The sequence below is a fragment of the Thamnophis elegans genome, chromosome Z (assembly GCF_009769535.1).
Source record: "Thamnophis elegans isolate rThaEle1 chromosome Z, rThaEle1.pri, whole genome shotgun sequence".
NCBI lineage: Eukaryota > Metazoa > Chordata > Lepidosauria > Squamata > Colubridae > Thamnophis > Thamnophis elegans.
The window spans coordinates 120,573,499-120,589,493 of NC_045558.1; the positions used below are offsets into that span (position 1 = coordinate 120,573,499).

The following is a 15,995-nucleotide window of genomic DNA, read 5'->3' on the forward strand; positions in this document are numbered from 1 at the left end:
TGGGTCCTCATTTTACCCACCTCGGAAGGATGGAAGGCTGAGTCAACCCTGAGCCGGTGAGATTTGAACCGCTGACCTGCTGATCTAGCAGTAGCCTGCAGTGCTGCATTTAACCACTGCGCCACCTTGGCTCTAGAAACCGAAAGATTAAGTGGCCAGCGCGCATGCGCACACTGGAAACTAGAGGATCATCTTCCCGGCACATGCCTGTGCATCAGGTGGCTGCTCTTCCAGTTTCCAGCACGCATGCACGCTCATTTTGGCACTCGGTGCTGAAAAGGTTCACCAACATTGTCTTATAGGAACCCCCCGCCCCCCATCCTTTTCAGTGCCTCTTTCCCCCTGCCTATCTGAAGCTCTGCCTTTCACTCTCCTTCATTTTCTAATTTGAACTAGCTTAGACATCTGGAAGTCACTTAGGAGGAATTTAACTCACTTTTCTGGAAAAAAACAAGTTTCCTTCCCCCCCCCCCCCCTTGAAACCAAAATCCAGATTTAGGCCATGAATGTTCACTTTGAGCCAGCCTTTTTTAAAGGCCACCTGGTTATTGTTGAGGAGAAAAATTGGAGAAGAAACTACTTTGTGCATAATCTTGAAGTCCTAAATGAAAGTCAGAATAGAATATACCCACCTAACAATCCCATCAGTGATTCTAGCTTACAGGTAGCCCTGGACTTACGACTACAATTGAGCCCAAAATTTCTGTTGCTAAGCAAGGCAATTGTTAAGTGAGTTGTTCATTCTGTGACCCTTTTTGCCACAGACATTAGGTGAATTGCTACAGTTAAGTAAATCAAGCAGTTATTAAGCAAATCTAGCTTACCCCATTCGCTTTACTTGCCAGAAATCAATTGGAAAGGTCGCAAATGACAATCTGACACAACCCTGGGATGCCACAACGTTCTTAAATACATGTTTTGTGCCAACGCCCACATTTTAATCATGTGACTGGGAATGCAGGGACGGTCGTGAAAGTGGGTCACCTTTTTCCCTCCATTGTAACTTTGGTCACTAAATGAATGGTTATAATTCGAGGGCTACATGTACTCTGAATGATCCCCAGGGGATGATAAAATCCTTTGTAATTATTTGCGATCATCTTGTTTTAGATTCAGGCTTCTACGTGAGGTAAAATTCCCCTCAGATCTAGCCAGGTTGTTCTGATTTTACCTCATCTGCTTTCCATGAACACTGAATTCCTTCTGGTCCTCCATTTCAGCGTCTCAAGGGGACCGTTCCGAGTTGCAGGAAAAGAAGGCTCGCTTGGCCGAAGACTTGAGCGAGAAGATCTTGCATCGTCCTGGGCCACTTGAGTTGGTGAAGAAAAACATTCTCCCCTTGGAGCCTGGTATCACGGATGTGGTGGCAGGTAATGACATTGTTAATAGTACTTCAGAAGGAGGAGAGAATCCAGCCTCATGCAAGCTTCATTCTTTCATAGCTACTCCCGATTGTACGGGAGAAAGTATATTTAAAAGAGTGGGTGTAATGGGGTGAGATGACTGGAATTATAATCTTGCGATTGAAGAAAGCTTCAAATGTACCCACCATTCATTTAGCAACCATTTGAAGTTGGAACAACACTGAAAAAAGATATTTATGACGCTTACAACTCATAGCGTCCCTAGGATCATGTGATCAAAATTTGCGTGGCTGGCAACTAGGATGTATTTACAAGAGTTGTAGCATCTCAGGATCATGGTGACCTTCTCAGCTGGCTTATAACCATAAAAAACAATATAGGAAGCTCAATTTGTTTAACAACCACATGATTCGCTTTACAAATTATCGACCATGACAAAAAAAAAATCATAAAATTGGGCGCAATTCACTTAACAATTGCATTGTATAGCAATAGAAATCCAGGTCCCAATTGTGGTCGTAAATCAAGGACTTCTTGTACTATGGCCCAGAATAAGTTTTGTTGACTGTGAGATCTCCAAGAACAGAACGATTAGACATTTATGACGCAGATAAATCGATCGTCAAGCTCAATATAAAATGTTTTTGTGGATAATAAAGGAACAGGATAGCGTTTTCCTTTCACTCTATTGTGAGTTCCAAGTAATTTGTCCTGCCTTTCTACCTCTTCTTTCTCCCAACACCATCTTCAGATGCAGCCCGTTGTAGAACTCCAGAGTCCTTCAACTTTGAAGAAGATCTTAGCAGTTCCTCTTCCTCCTCCTCCCCATGTTTTGCATTGTCTCCAGGAAGTGGTCAAGGAAATCCTTCCACTTCAGAAGCAGTTTTTCAAGTAAGCAACTTCTATATATAGACATATCTCTCTGTGTGTCTTTCTGTGGTTTGTTGAAATATTGTTTGATGAAAGTTGAAAAGCTCCAGGCTACAGTGGGGAGCTCCTTGCTATTTGGAGGAACTGATTAAAAGTAGTGTTTTTCAACTTTGGTGACTTTAAGACATGTGGACTTCAAATCCCAGAATCCCATAGCCAGCTGGGGAATTCTGGGAGTTGAAGTCCACATGTTTTAAAGTTGCTGAGGTTGTGAAACGCTGGGTATGCTAACATGAAACTACCTAAAGCTAGCATGATGTCTTTATGGGAGCCCAACTTCTATCTTCCATGCTGTCTGTGGCTAATAGAATTAAGAATCCATATTGTGCCTTACTCCATAAACCCCCCAAGTTTAAAATTCTTGTCCAGGAACAAGAATTGATGTTTTTGGAACAGAATCTACTTTGGATCTTGATGCAATGTAACAGAGCCATAGCCCAGGAAATAGAGTTTCCTAGATCAGCTAGCAATACTTGAAGATAAAAATGACTTGCATACCCTGGGATGTCCATTAAAAGGGGTGCATTATAACTATTTCTAATATCTCTATAAAAGAGGCAGTGTAGTCAAATATACCACAAACAGAGCTACACTAGCACTCATACATACATGCAGAGCAGGACTACTGGGGATTTGCAGGGGGGTTGGGAGAACCTCTAGCTAAGATTCTGTGCCGTTTGGAGAACCCTCAAATCCTATTCCTGGCTGGCACTGCCTGCCCCTCCCAGGAGCTCCCATGTGGCCCATTTTGAATGTAGGTAAGTGCAGGGCGCACGGGGGGGGGGGGCGGCTCGGGGAGGGTGAAAAACGGGCCTAGCAGAAGTTTGGGAAAAGGGCCTCCAGAGCCTGAGGAGGATTACACCCCCCTGATGTGGTGCATGAGGCTGACTAGGCCATTCCCACCCAGCAACCAGACAGAGAACCCCTTACTAAACATTTTGAAGCCCACCCCTGCATGCATGCATGCATGCATGCATGCATGCATGCTTGCTTGCTTGCTTACATACATCCATCCATACATACATACATACATACATACATACATACATATATTTCCTGGTGCTCCAAATAGTTTGTGCTAATAGGATTGCATCCATTCCATTTCCAATTAGATAACCAAAATTTAATAATGAAAACCACAGGCAGCAACAATTCCTAACAAAAATAAAGCTACAGGCTGGTCACTGTAAAAATCCCTTAATCACATTCAGAATCAATTAAATTACACCATTTTAATAGCTCTGCAGAATATCAATAGAGAAGTGCCAGGTACAAACGGCAAGATTTTCACAGAACAGGAACTGCTGCAGAATAGCAATTCTGTGTTCATCAAACAGAGGAGGTCAACACCTAAAAGAAAAGTTATTCCAGCAATAATCATTAAATTTGACCCATAGGAACAGTTACCAACACGCCGGCTAGGGAATTCTGGGAGTTGAAGTACACACATCTTAAGAGCTCTGAGATTGAGGAACACTAGTGGAAGTGTTTGCCTTATGTGACTAACCGTTACATTTTCTTCCATAAACAAAGACACTTTGCTCTGACTGGTTCCTAGAATATCCTGACATATATGACTTCCTTATATGTGACTTGTTCATTTAGAGAGCACAGAGAAAGGTATATAGAGTATAGAGTATAGAAGTTTATTTGTATGCCGCCCTTTTCCCTGGGGGGACTCAGGGCGGCTCACAACCCAAAAGGGAGGGGGAGACAAACTTTTAACATAAAGACAATACATAATTAAAAACACAACATTCATACCATTCGGGCGGGTTACAGTCTTAGCCCCAGGCCTGACGGGATAGCCAGATTCTGAGGGCTGTGCGGAAGGTCTGGAGGGTGGTGAGGGTACGAATCTCCACGGGGAGATCGTTCCATAGGGTCAGAGCTACCACCGAGAAGGCTCTCCTCCGCGTAGTTGCCAGTCAGCATTGACCGGCAGATGGAACTCGGAGGAGGCCTAATCGATGAGATCTAATAGGTCGCGTGGAGGTAATTGGCAGTAGGCGGTCTCTCAAGGTCTTTATTTCTACCTCCAGTGAGAATTGTTGCTCCATATCTCCCCAAATATATTATTTGTTTTCAAATTTATTTAATGCCCCCTTTATTATTTTTATAAATAATTCAAGGTCACAAACAGACCTAATATATTTTCCACCTCCTATTTTCCCGACAACAGTGAGGTGAGTTGGGCTGAGAGGGTGGGACAGGGCCAAAGTCACCCAGCTGGGTTTCAGGCCTGAACAGGGACTAGAACTCACAGTCTACTGGTGATTGGCCCAAAGTCATCCAACTGGCTCTTTCAAGTCTAAGGCAGGACTAGAACTCCACTTTTCCTAGCTTCCTCTCTCTTTCTCTCCCTCCCTCCCTCCTCCCCTTGCCCCTTCTTTTTTCCCTCTCAATGAACCAAAATACTGATAGTGTAACTTGTACAGCTCACTTTAGCAACTGTGTGATTCATGGGTGGGCTTTTCTGACCTTCACCTTTATTAAATAGCCAGGGTTCAAATTATGGGGGAGAAGGTAAATGCAGTGTGGCATGGGGAGAAGACAAACTGAGTGATAGCCTTTGTGGCCTCTAGCATTAATACAAATGATTGAAATCCAGATGGAGCAGCACAGGTGGGTTTTTACACAAAATGTTGCAGTGTGTAAGGCTTTCTATTTGGGTTATGACATTCATTCCACTTCTAATAATTTTTTTGTGGAGGTTTCCCAGCACCACTTCAGACTCTGCATCCTATGAATTGGAATAATCCTGCTGTTTACCATGGGGTTTTTTTCACCATTAAAAAAAGAAGAAGTAAATATTGCATTCTTTCCCTAGCTGGCCTAACATCTTTTATGCGCTGTGTCGCTGTTGCTTTTAATGCCTATAAGCAAAGAGACTGACAGTCTGAAGGATGGAAATAGATTAATCGAACATCCTGGTGAAAATGCTCTATTCAGCTGCGGTTTCTCATGAAGTTTTATTGAATTACAGGCAATCCATAACTTACAACCACAATTGGACCAGGATTTCTGTTGCTATGCAACGCAATTGTTAAGTGAGTTGTGCCCAATTTGAAGACTTTTTTTTTTTTGCCGTGGTTGTTAAGCGAATCACACTGAAGGTGTTAACAGAATATGGTAGGACAGGACAGAGAATAGAATTCATTACTGGCCAAGTGTGATTGGACACACAAAGAATTTGCCTTTGATGCATATGCTCTTAGTGTACATAAAAAGACAAGATACATTCATCAAGAATAATAAGGTACCGCATTTAATGATAGTCATATAAGCAATCAGGAAACAATCAATATAAATCGTAAGGATACAAGCAACAAAGTTACATGAAAATGAATAAATGAAGCTGTCGTTAAGCAAATTCAGGTTCCCCCATTGACTTTGCTTGTCGGAAGCAGACAAGGAAGGTCGCAAACGGTGATCACGTGTCTCTGGGATGCTGCAACAATTGTCAATGTGCTGGTTGCCAAGCATCCACGTTTTGATCACGTGACACTGAGGATGCTGCGACAATCCTAAGTGCGAGACCAATCATAAGAGATTTTTTCCAGTGGCATTGTAACTTCAAACGGTTGCTAAAAGAATGGTTGCAAGTTGAGGGCTAACTATATTGTGTGAGTAAAAGAAAGTGGTGCAAACTATTAAAATGTCTAGTGTCAGTTGGTTATGCCACTACTTTGCACACATCATGAAAAAAAATGGACTGCTAAAGTTCATGGCTTACTTCCAAGTACCACAATATTAATTCCTCAACATTTCTCTATTTTCTATTTACTGTTTTTTTTTAAAAAAAAAAAAAATCTTGGGGCTGTGGCTCTAATGAGCATAAAAATGTAGTGGCTGGGCTCAGTTGACAGGAAGCCCTTTATGTTTTTGTTAAATTAAAGAAGTTTGGCTTTATTTTCTTGGCTCAAATTTATAAATGAAGACTCTGGGCAGCATCCAATATTAAAAGCAAGAAGAAAAAAACCCAAATAACAAAGAAAAGAGTGGTATTTGTGTTTCATACTGTTGTGTAGAATTAAATAAAAGCCTAAACTTGGAGGCAAAGCCGGTTTACTAAGACCTTTCAAACAGGGTAAGCGAGGCCCTGCAATAGAGGAGACCAATTTCCAGGATACCATCAAATGATATTGTTTAATTGATGGAATTCAGAGCAGGCCAACTCTGTCTAATCAGGCAGCTCAGACAGAAAGTATTGGGAGGAGAGATTGTCTCAAGTAGGTCAATTTATACTCCTTTCCTCAACTTAAACAATGGAAATCAAGTTTTATTAAAAGCCAGGAAAGAGGCCTGTGGCATTGAAGTATACATTAAGGTTTTGTATGTATATGTGTGTGTATGCGTACACATGTGTGCCCATATGTATGTATATTTGAGTGTATATATGTCTGTCTGTCTGTCTGTGTGGTAAACTGCTGCCCTCTGCAGGACACTTTGAAATATTGTTGAACTCGGAGCTGAGGTCCCCAATGTAGCAAATGCCTTCTTGATATTTCCTGTCTCATTTATATAGATAGTCCTTAACTTACAACCAGTTGCCTAGCGACTATGGAATTTATAATGGACTGCCAAAAAAGGAACTTCCACCCCAGATTCAGTTTCAACAGCTACGCTTATACACGCAGACACGCACAGACACAGACGCACACCCGCCATGAGGGGTTCAGCAATCTGCATTTACAGCCATTTGCAGCATCTTGAGGTCATGTGACCACATATTTACTATAATTTTTCTGAGAAATAGGTGTTTACTTCTGGTTTTCAGCACAAAAAAACACACCCATTTCAGGAGAGAGGGGGGAGGGAAAGAAGGAAGGAAGGAAGGAAGGAAGAAAGGAAGAAAGAAAGAAAGAAAGAAAGAAAGAAAGAAAGAAAGAAAGAAAGAAAGAAAGAAAGAAAGAAGGAAGGAAGGAAAGAGAAAGAGTTGCAACCTGGTTGCAACTTCTCCATCAAAGCTACTCCATCTTACTTGCCTAATCACCCTGCCGCTCACTTAATGATAGCATATTTACTTAAGAATTGTTGCAAAAAAAAAGTCATAAAATTGGGTGAGTCACATGATGGCTTGCTTAATGACAAGTATGATGTATGATTTCCGGGCTCTATAACAGTTGTAAGAGGATTACAGGTCAAACACTACCTGTAATCTTCATATTTAACATAGGACATAGGTCTTATTTAACATAAGACAAGTTATAAAAAGTTGGCAGGCTACAAAAGAAAGTATTGGTAATGAAAATCAACTTGTTCTGTGCGCTGCTTGGGGAATCCTTGGTTCTACAAGCGCCTGTTTGCAGAACAGGTGCAGGAACAGGATCGGAACCAGGACTGCTCTGGTGCCAGGGATAGGGGCCGCCAGCAGACCCAGAATCAGCCTCAGGGCTAGCGGCCATTTCGTGGAGCCACCAACTGTTCCTTTCGTAGATACTGGTGACTCACGCGAGGTGGGGCCTATTGGCAGGCGCTTAACAGCCTTCACTCACCAATGGGCAGAGACCACCTCAGACGCCTGGACCCTCCAAACTGTGAGGCTGAGCCTCACTCTAGAATTTCTCTCCATTCCCCCGAGGTGTTTCACCAGGTGCCCTTAGGTAAAGAGACGTCTGATGGATACCGAAATCCAACATCTTCTCCCTATCTACGCCATAGAAGAGGTACCAAAGGCGCAGGAGCAACTAGGGTGCTACTCTATCCTATTCCTAGTCCCCAAGAACTTGGGAGGATGGTGAGCCATCCTAGACTTGAAACAGCTCAACCTTTACCTAAAATATCAGGGATTCAAGATGCCATCACTCAAAAACATCTTATCCTGCATACGCCAAGGCGACCTGCTGACCTCTGTTGACATCAAGGAGGCGTACCTCCACATGCCAATACATCCGGCACATCGGAGGTTCCTGAGGTTCCAGTTTGCAGGCCATCTCATTGGCCCCACGAACTTTCACAAAGCTGCTGGCAGTCATAGCTGCCTCTCTTCGGTCAATACCCATAAGAGTCAATTGCTACCTGGACAACATCCTGGTCCTATCGTCATCCCAGAACCAGGCCATTCAAAACATGCAGTGCATGATCGACACCCTGCAGCAGCATGGCTTCATCCTGAACTTTCCAAAGAGCCAACTGCAGCCAACCTCGTCCATCTTGCACATCGGGACCATCATCACCTCAAAAGGTGTGAGGTGTCCTTGTCTCAGGAGAGGCGACAAAGTCTGTGCAACCTGGTGAGTCATGTGATGTCATAGAGATCCTTGCCGCTGGCAGTTCTTCCCCAGCTACTCGGGAAAATGATTTCCTGTATAGACATTGTTTCTTGGGCGCGGTTCCATGCTCGACCGCTCCAATGGTTTTTGCTCCTCTTCTCACAAATCAGAGTCCAGCTACTACCCAAGGTGTTATGGTATCTCCGGTGGCAGACATCCTCCAAGCTACTCAGGGGATGCCTCTTTAAGGAGCCAGACCGCATCATGGTGACAACAGATGCGAGCCTCTTCGGATGGGGAGCCCATGCCTTGGACCAAGTCGTGCAGGATCTCTGGATGGACCAGGAATTAAGGAACAGCATTAACTGGCTAGAGCTGCAAGCCATCTGCCTAGCCCTCCATGAATTCCGGAACTTGGTGACAAACAACCATGTACTAATTCCCACCAACAATGTGGCCTAAAAGACTAATGTCGACCACCAGGGAGGCACGCGGTCCAAATCCCTAATGATGGAAGCAGAGAGACTCCACCACTGGGCAGAGAGCCGGTTGCTGTCAATCCGAGTGGAGCACATATCGGGCACAGTCAATACGCAAGCAGATTGGCTGAGCAAAACTACTGTGAACCAGGCGGAGTGGCGCCTCCATCTTGCTCTATTCCAGGAACTCTCTCATAGGTTCAGCGGGCCCAAAGTGGACCTCTTTGCGCAGCCTCACAACTCTCAGCTGCCAAAGTATTACACCAGGTACTGGACACCAGGGGCAGAGGGCATTGACGCACTCTGCTATCCATGGCCGGAGGGCCTTCTTTACACCTTCCTGCCTCTACCAATCATCCTGCTTGTCATTCAGAAAGTCCTAGTGGAACAGGTGGAAGTTCTTCTGATCAAACCAATGTGGTTGTGTCACCCTTGATACGCCGACCGTGTCCATCTATCCATCTCATGATCTTGGAGAATCCCGGACGATTGGATCCACCTCTCCCAAGGGGCTCTCATTCACCCGAACCCTCAACTGCTGCAGTTAGCCGCGTGGCATGTGAGTGGGCTATCTTGATTCAACAACATTTTTCAGATAAGGTCATTGAGACGATTCAGGCGGCGTGACGCCTGTCCATGACTCGTATCTATGAGGCCACCTGGCAGGCCTTCTACAGATGGTATCGGACAGCCAGTGCTGACCTAATCAAGACGTCCGTATCACAGGTATTGGAATTTTTGCAGATGGCCTTGGACAAGAGTCTGATGCCCAACACTCTCCGGCGCCAAGTTGCGGCCCTATCAACGGTGGTTGGCAGCAGGCAAGGCCATTCCCTGATGCAGCACCCAAGGGTCCGCTCATTCCTGAAGCGTGCTACGAATCTCAGGCTGCCGGTAGTGCATCACTACCCTACCTGGGACTTGTCCCTGATACTCAAAGCCCTCACGACTATGCCATTCGAGCCCATTTGCACAATCAGTCTCAGATTGCTGACCCTGAAAATTGTTTTCTTGGTGGCCATTACATTGGCCAGGAGGGTGTCGGAACTGCCGGCACTGTTGGTCTGTGCGGACCTCTGTATCTTTCATCCGAACAGAGTCGTCCTGCGGTTGGACCCGGCTTTCCTTCCAAAGATTAACACTTGGTTCCACAGGGCACAAGAGCTCATTATCCCGGACTTCTGCCCGCATCCTTCACATCCACAGGAACATCGGTGGCAATACCTTGACGTTTGCAGGGCACTTCGCCACTATGTAAAATGCACTGTGGTGTTCAGAAGATCAGAGGCACTGTTTCTGTGTTTTCAGCCATCATCCATGGGACAGAAGGTATCTTCACATACCATCGGCCACTAGTTAAAAGCATGCATCGCCCTGGCCTATGACAATCAATCCTGGCCGGTTCCCAGACACATCACTCCCCATTCCACCAGGAGTGCTGCTACCCCAGTGCCCTGGGCAACACAGGCCTCAGTGGAGGACATTTGCAGGGCGGCGAACTAGTCATCACCATCGCCCTTTATCAGACATTATAAAGTGGACATGTATGCCTCGGCTGAGGCCTCCTTCGGGCGGCGAGTCTTGCAGATGGTGCTCTCATCACCTGGGGCCCCTGACCACCCTAGCTATTGCCCTTGACTTTCATTGCTTTGGCATGTCCCATGCTTGGATTCCCCAAGCAGCGCACAGGACTTACCTGAACGGTCCTTCTATGTGCTCTGCGAGGGGAATCAAAACCCGTCGTCGGCTTTGGCTGGTCCGGGCATTGACATCAGACTTCGTTTCACTACTATGGCTACCTGCCTCTTAACTATTGACATTGGATCGATTTACTTACGTCATTAGCTACTGCCTTTCGTGACAATTGTTTCACCTCTTGGTTCGTCTGAGCCTTCATACAAAACTGGACTATCCAGTCAGAGGAGGCGTGGTCAACAATTACATAACTCAGTCTCTAGACTAATGGACAAAGTTAACCCATGCTTGGATTCCCCTCGCGGCGCACATAGAAGGACCATTCAGGTAAGTCAACAGTCGCGTTCCAGGAATTTTTTTGGATTTTATGTGCAAATGTTTTACAAAATAAATATGGGTGCTAGCCATCATGATACCCATAGGCGTAGCCATTCTGTGAATATGTATTCACCCCATGGCAGCCATTTTCTTTGAGGATCCACGATGCTTACCATCTTAAACTATCATGTATCCTTGGCATGAAATAATAGCAATTAGGGAATTTAGGAACCATGGGTTCCACATAGGGTTTATTGGGTTCTTTATATGAACCCACTACTCTGGTTTATTCACCAAAGCATAGTTTAAAGAACAAGGTCATTGTGCAAAACTCAGTACTGTATAAGTGTTTTTTGTCAGGACAGTAGAAATTGGAGAAGGCATATTGACCAACTCCATAGCCGCATTTCCAACTCCAAACTTAGACAACCAACAGTAACCCCTGCACGAGATAGTCAAAGCTGCATGAAACAAAATAGCAATCCCTCCACATCCAACTCAAGCCCAAGAGTTTCGGAAGACTTATCTGACTTCGATGCAGGCCCACAGCAAACTCCGAGTGAGTTAACTCCAGAAGCTCCAGCAACGGCCTGTGGAAAGTTCCAGGAGCTTCCATCAGGCAGAGCTGCGGAGCGAACAAGTCCGTCCGACTTGTCCGAAGGAACCATTCACACTGAACTGCGCAGGTGAGGCAGAGCTACGCAAAAGCCCACCTATCTGCATGACTACGTCACCTGTTGGATTGCTCTATCCTAGAAGGGAGGGGTGTTAGATATTCTCCCCTACTGATAGAGGTTTCCACCAAGGTCCACTGTTCCGGTGGGAACAGAGGTTTAATCCCATTGGTCAAGAAGTCTGACAGATCCCTTTAAAAGGGGATGCTGCACGACTCTTCTTTAGCTGGATGTTTACCTAACTTGCAATAAAGAACTGTTGTTACTGGAGCCTTCCTTTCTTTCTGCCTTCCTTTACCCGAAATAACACCCACCTGGAACCGGCTGAAAATGAGATGCATGGAGGCCAAAAACATGACACATGGAGGGGGTGACAGGCTGTGGCGATCCCTGCAGCCTGGGACAGCTGATTGGCGGTATTCTGGGAGCCTGATCCAACTGCTAATCAACTGCTCATGCTGAATCAGGCTGCGATATCTTGCTGAAGCTGACCATGCTTTTTGCTGTTTGCTGCAAGGATAGCAATAGCAATAGCAGTAGACTTATATACCGCTTCATAGGGCTTTCAGCCCTCTCTAAGCGGTTTACAGAGAGTCAGCATATTGCCCCCAACAATCCGGGTCCTCATTTTACCCACCTCGGAAGGATGGAAGGCTGAGTCAACCCTGAGCCGGTGAGATTTGAACCGCTGAACTGCTGATCTAGCAGTAGCCTGCAGTGCTGCATTTAACCACTGCGCCACCTCGGCTCCACCTAGGATGCTAGCCAGATGAATACTGATGGATGCTGGTAGGCAGAGGCAAAACAATTTGTGCGTCTTATACTCTGAAGCATCTTGTACTCTGAAAAATACGGTGTTTGTGTGTTGAATTTATGTTTTACCCACAAAGAAATAAAGGGAGGCTAGTATAGATCTATTTCAAGCTACTTAGCTCTCATCAGCTAGCCATACCCTTCTGGGATTCAGGTTCTAAAATAGAGCTATGTAGCTTGAAATAGATCTATACTAGTCTCTCTTTATTTCTTTGTCAGTAAAACATAAATTCAACTCAGTACTGTATGTGTAAGAGCCAGCATTATTGAGTTTTATCTTTCTTCCTGCAGCTGGACCTGCCCCCAGTCCTGGTGGATCAACAGCCTGCTGTCACTTCATCTACCTCTGATGCTGAGTTCTCTCTCCAAGGGGGAAGCCTCCTCAAGCCCACAATTTCACTCCCGAAGGTAGGCATGGGTCATTGGCAGAGAGGAGCCCAGTGGGAACATTGCTGGATAAAGTCTTTTCCGCCATTTTTCACAGTGAAAGTGATCATTCATGGCCTGTTGGCATGATTTTTCAAGGCTCTGCAGTGCATGTGCTGTAGGGTCCCTCCAGGAGATATGGGGTTGTTGCAACTATGAGTATCTGTAGGAAGGGGTCACATTTTATCTGATTTCTTTTTTAAAAAATTCTTATTTTAATATTTTTTAGAGTTTAGTTTTTCTTGTATTGTAACAGTTCCTGGGGGAAGCATATTAGATACATAGATAAATGAAAGAAAATAGAGGATGGAAGGATGGGTGGATGGAGGAGAGAGAAAGAAAAAGAGAGAGAGAGAGAGAGTTGAAGACAGAGACAGACAGAAGGATGGATACATGTCAAAATGCTGGCTGCAGCTGCTTCATTAAAACTGCTCCATCTTAATTTTTTTAGTCTCTCTATGGAGGGGAAGCTGTTCTCCTTCCCCTGGTGTTCCTGCTTCATTTATGGGTAAAATTTAACTAATTTTAGTTCATGATGGCAGTGCTGTACTGATTTTTAGCTGGCACAGTGTGTTTTTTTACTCCACTCTGCATGGATTATTGTTGAGAAGGTGTTTCTGTAAAGGGAAGCACAGCAGCTGCTGGCTATGAGTAGCCACAAGGAAGAATACCACTAATTCTGGCAACCTCTGCAAATCAGTTATAGGACAAGACAGGACAGGAAAGAACAGGACAGGACAGGACAGGAAAGAACAGGACAGGAAAAGGACAGGATAGGACAGGAAAGGGGAGGAGAGGAAAGAAAAGGAAAGGAAAAAGGGGGAGATGAGAGTTGAAAAGAGGAGAGGATTTTGTGCTGATTTTGTCCTAGCTTCCCTCTCTTGTCAGCTGAATGTAGTCAGAAAATAAAAGGTAACCCGGTGTTCATTCCAAATTGCAAAATACTACATTAACTAAAATTTCTCCAGCCTCTATAGGCCAGTTTTGCCCTGAATTCTCCCTTCCATTTTGTAAAAATTATAGTTTGTTGAATAAGTCATAGATACTGCTGAGCTACAGTTTCCGGCAATTCCAAGCAGCACGATCAATTTTCAGGGAGGATGAAAACAACATCTGGGGTGCCTCAGGATTCACGCTCCTGCTAGGAAGTTGTTATCTTTCCATCCCCTTCCCTCCTCTCGGTCCTGCTGCACAAGAGTCACACATTCAGTATCTGAAGCCTCCCCTGGCATGCAAGGACAGTCAAGGAGAGATGCTGAAACTTAGTTTGCTAAAGTTTGGCTGTTTGCATTAGGCGCACGTATTATTTATTTATTTCAAAGTATACCCTGGCTTTCCACACTCCGGGAAGCAAATGGAGAAGTCCAGACATTAAAAAATTGAGATTCATCCATATGTGCTGTTACAATATTGTAAATGCCCTAAGAACTGCCCCCTGGCATTCTTTTTAATTTTAAGCACTAATCGAGTCAAATTTCCCCAAGTTTATTTTCTCGGTATTTCCATTAAGTAGTAGGTGTGTGTACCAAAGAGGTTACTACTTAAGGATGCTGGGCCTCAGGAAAGGTGTGCCTGAATTATCTTCAGTACAGATAGTCCTCAACTTATGACCGAAGGAGATCTGGGCAATCGAATGGAGTAGGAGTGGCTACATTATTAGGGAGCCAAAAGGTTAGAAAAGGGAAAACAAGGACATTATCGAAGCTTAGCAACCCCAGCAAGAAAAGCACAGAAGGCATAAACACAAACCTATTAACTATTATATATAAAAAAGGAAGATGTAATTTCTACCCTTCATCCAGACCAGCATTTCTCAACTGTGATACCTTTAAGGTGGGTGGACATCAATTCCTAGAATTCCCCATGTGCACTTCAACTCCCAGAATTCTCCAGCCAGCAAGGGGAATTCTGGGAGTTGAGGTCCGCACACCTTAAAGGTATCACAGTTAGAAGCACTACTTTCTCTCTCTGCTTTGGTCCACAGACATCCTGAGCCATCTTTACTTTCCTTCCTTTTTCTTATTCCAAAGGTTTTATTTCTTTTAAAAAACACAAATATTTCATCATTCGTCAATCATTAAACATTGAAGTACAATTTTTTTGTATGCCCCTCCCTCCCTCCACCCCCCCCAACACCCCTCCTCCTTCCCCCCCCCCAACTTCTCAGAACCCGTACACGGTATGGATTTTTAACTAACACAGTCTAAAATCTATTGAGAAAAAAGAAATAAAGAAATTAATGACATTCTACATTGACCTTAGCTTCTTCTTGCTGAATTAATTTTAAACAATTTAAATCATTTCTGATCTTAAGCATAGGCTAACTGGAATTTCTTGGTCCCGTATTTATTTTGTATATAGTCAATCCATTTTTTCCAGTCTCATTTATATCTCTCATTTGAGTGATCTTTAAGATATGACTTTCCTTCCTTTTTCAATCCCACTCTCTAGGCCTTACACAAAGTTCCTGAGGCTAGAAAGGCACCTCGACCCAAAAAGGCCAAGGAGCCCCGGCCCAAAGTCAAGAAGCTGAAGTACCACCAGTACATGCCTCCCGATCAGAAGGGGGAGCAGGCTCCCTTGCCCATGGACGCCGCCTACGCTCACCTCCTGCAGCAACAGCAGGTTTTTCTGCAGCTCCAGATATTGAATCAGCAGCAGCAGCCCATGCCCACCTCCCCAGCAACCTTCTGCGTTCAGGCTCTCCACGCCGTTCCCGCCAGGTAAGTCTTCGCTTTGCCCTGATAATTCCACAGGTATGGTTTGCAAGCAGGTTCATCTGCAAGGACGATCCAAAAAGTGGAGAGGAGACATTCCTTTTCTGCCCTCATGCCTGTCCTCCAGAATGTTTTTTCCTCCTGAAATTAGGATCTCCCCTTGTTGGCCTTTCAGAAGACATAGTTATGTGTCCTGAGCAGGTGAGGGGGGCCCTTACTTGGCTAAAGGTAGTCCTCAACGTATGCCACAATTGGGACCAGAATTTCTGTTGCTGAGCAAGGTAGTTGTTCACTGAGTCACGTTCAATTTTATGAGCTTTGTGGCCACAGTTGTTAAGCAAATCACTGCAGTTGTTAAGTGAAT

General features: G+C 44.6%; 1 protein-coding gene across 1 annotated transcript in view; it reads left to right on the top strand.

The window, feature by feature from the left end:
• MAMSTR (MEF2 activating motif and SAP domain containing transcriptional regulator) overlaps window positions 1–15,995 on the top strand; it is a 54,815-nt gene that overhangs the window by 20,075 nt on the left and 18,745 nt on the right. Inside the window, exons 5-8 of the mRNA XM_032236265.1 lie at window positions 1,221–1,370; window positions 2,116–2,255; window positions 12,780–12,896; window positions 15,366–15,637. Of these exons, the coding sequence (XP_032092156.1) occupies window positions 1,221–1,370; window positions 2,116–2,255; window positions 12,780–12,896; window positions 15,366–15,637 (679 nt within the window). The remainder of the gene's footprint in view (window positions 1–1,220; window positions 1,371–2,115; window positions 2,256–12,779; window positions 12,897–15,365; window positions 15,638–15,995) is intronic.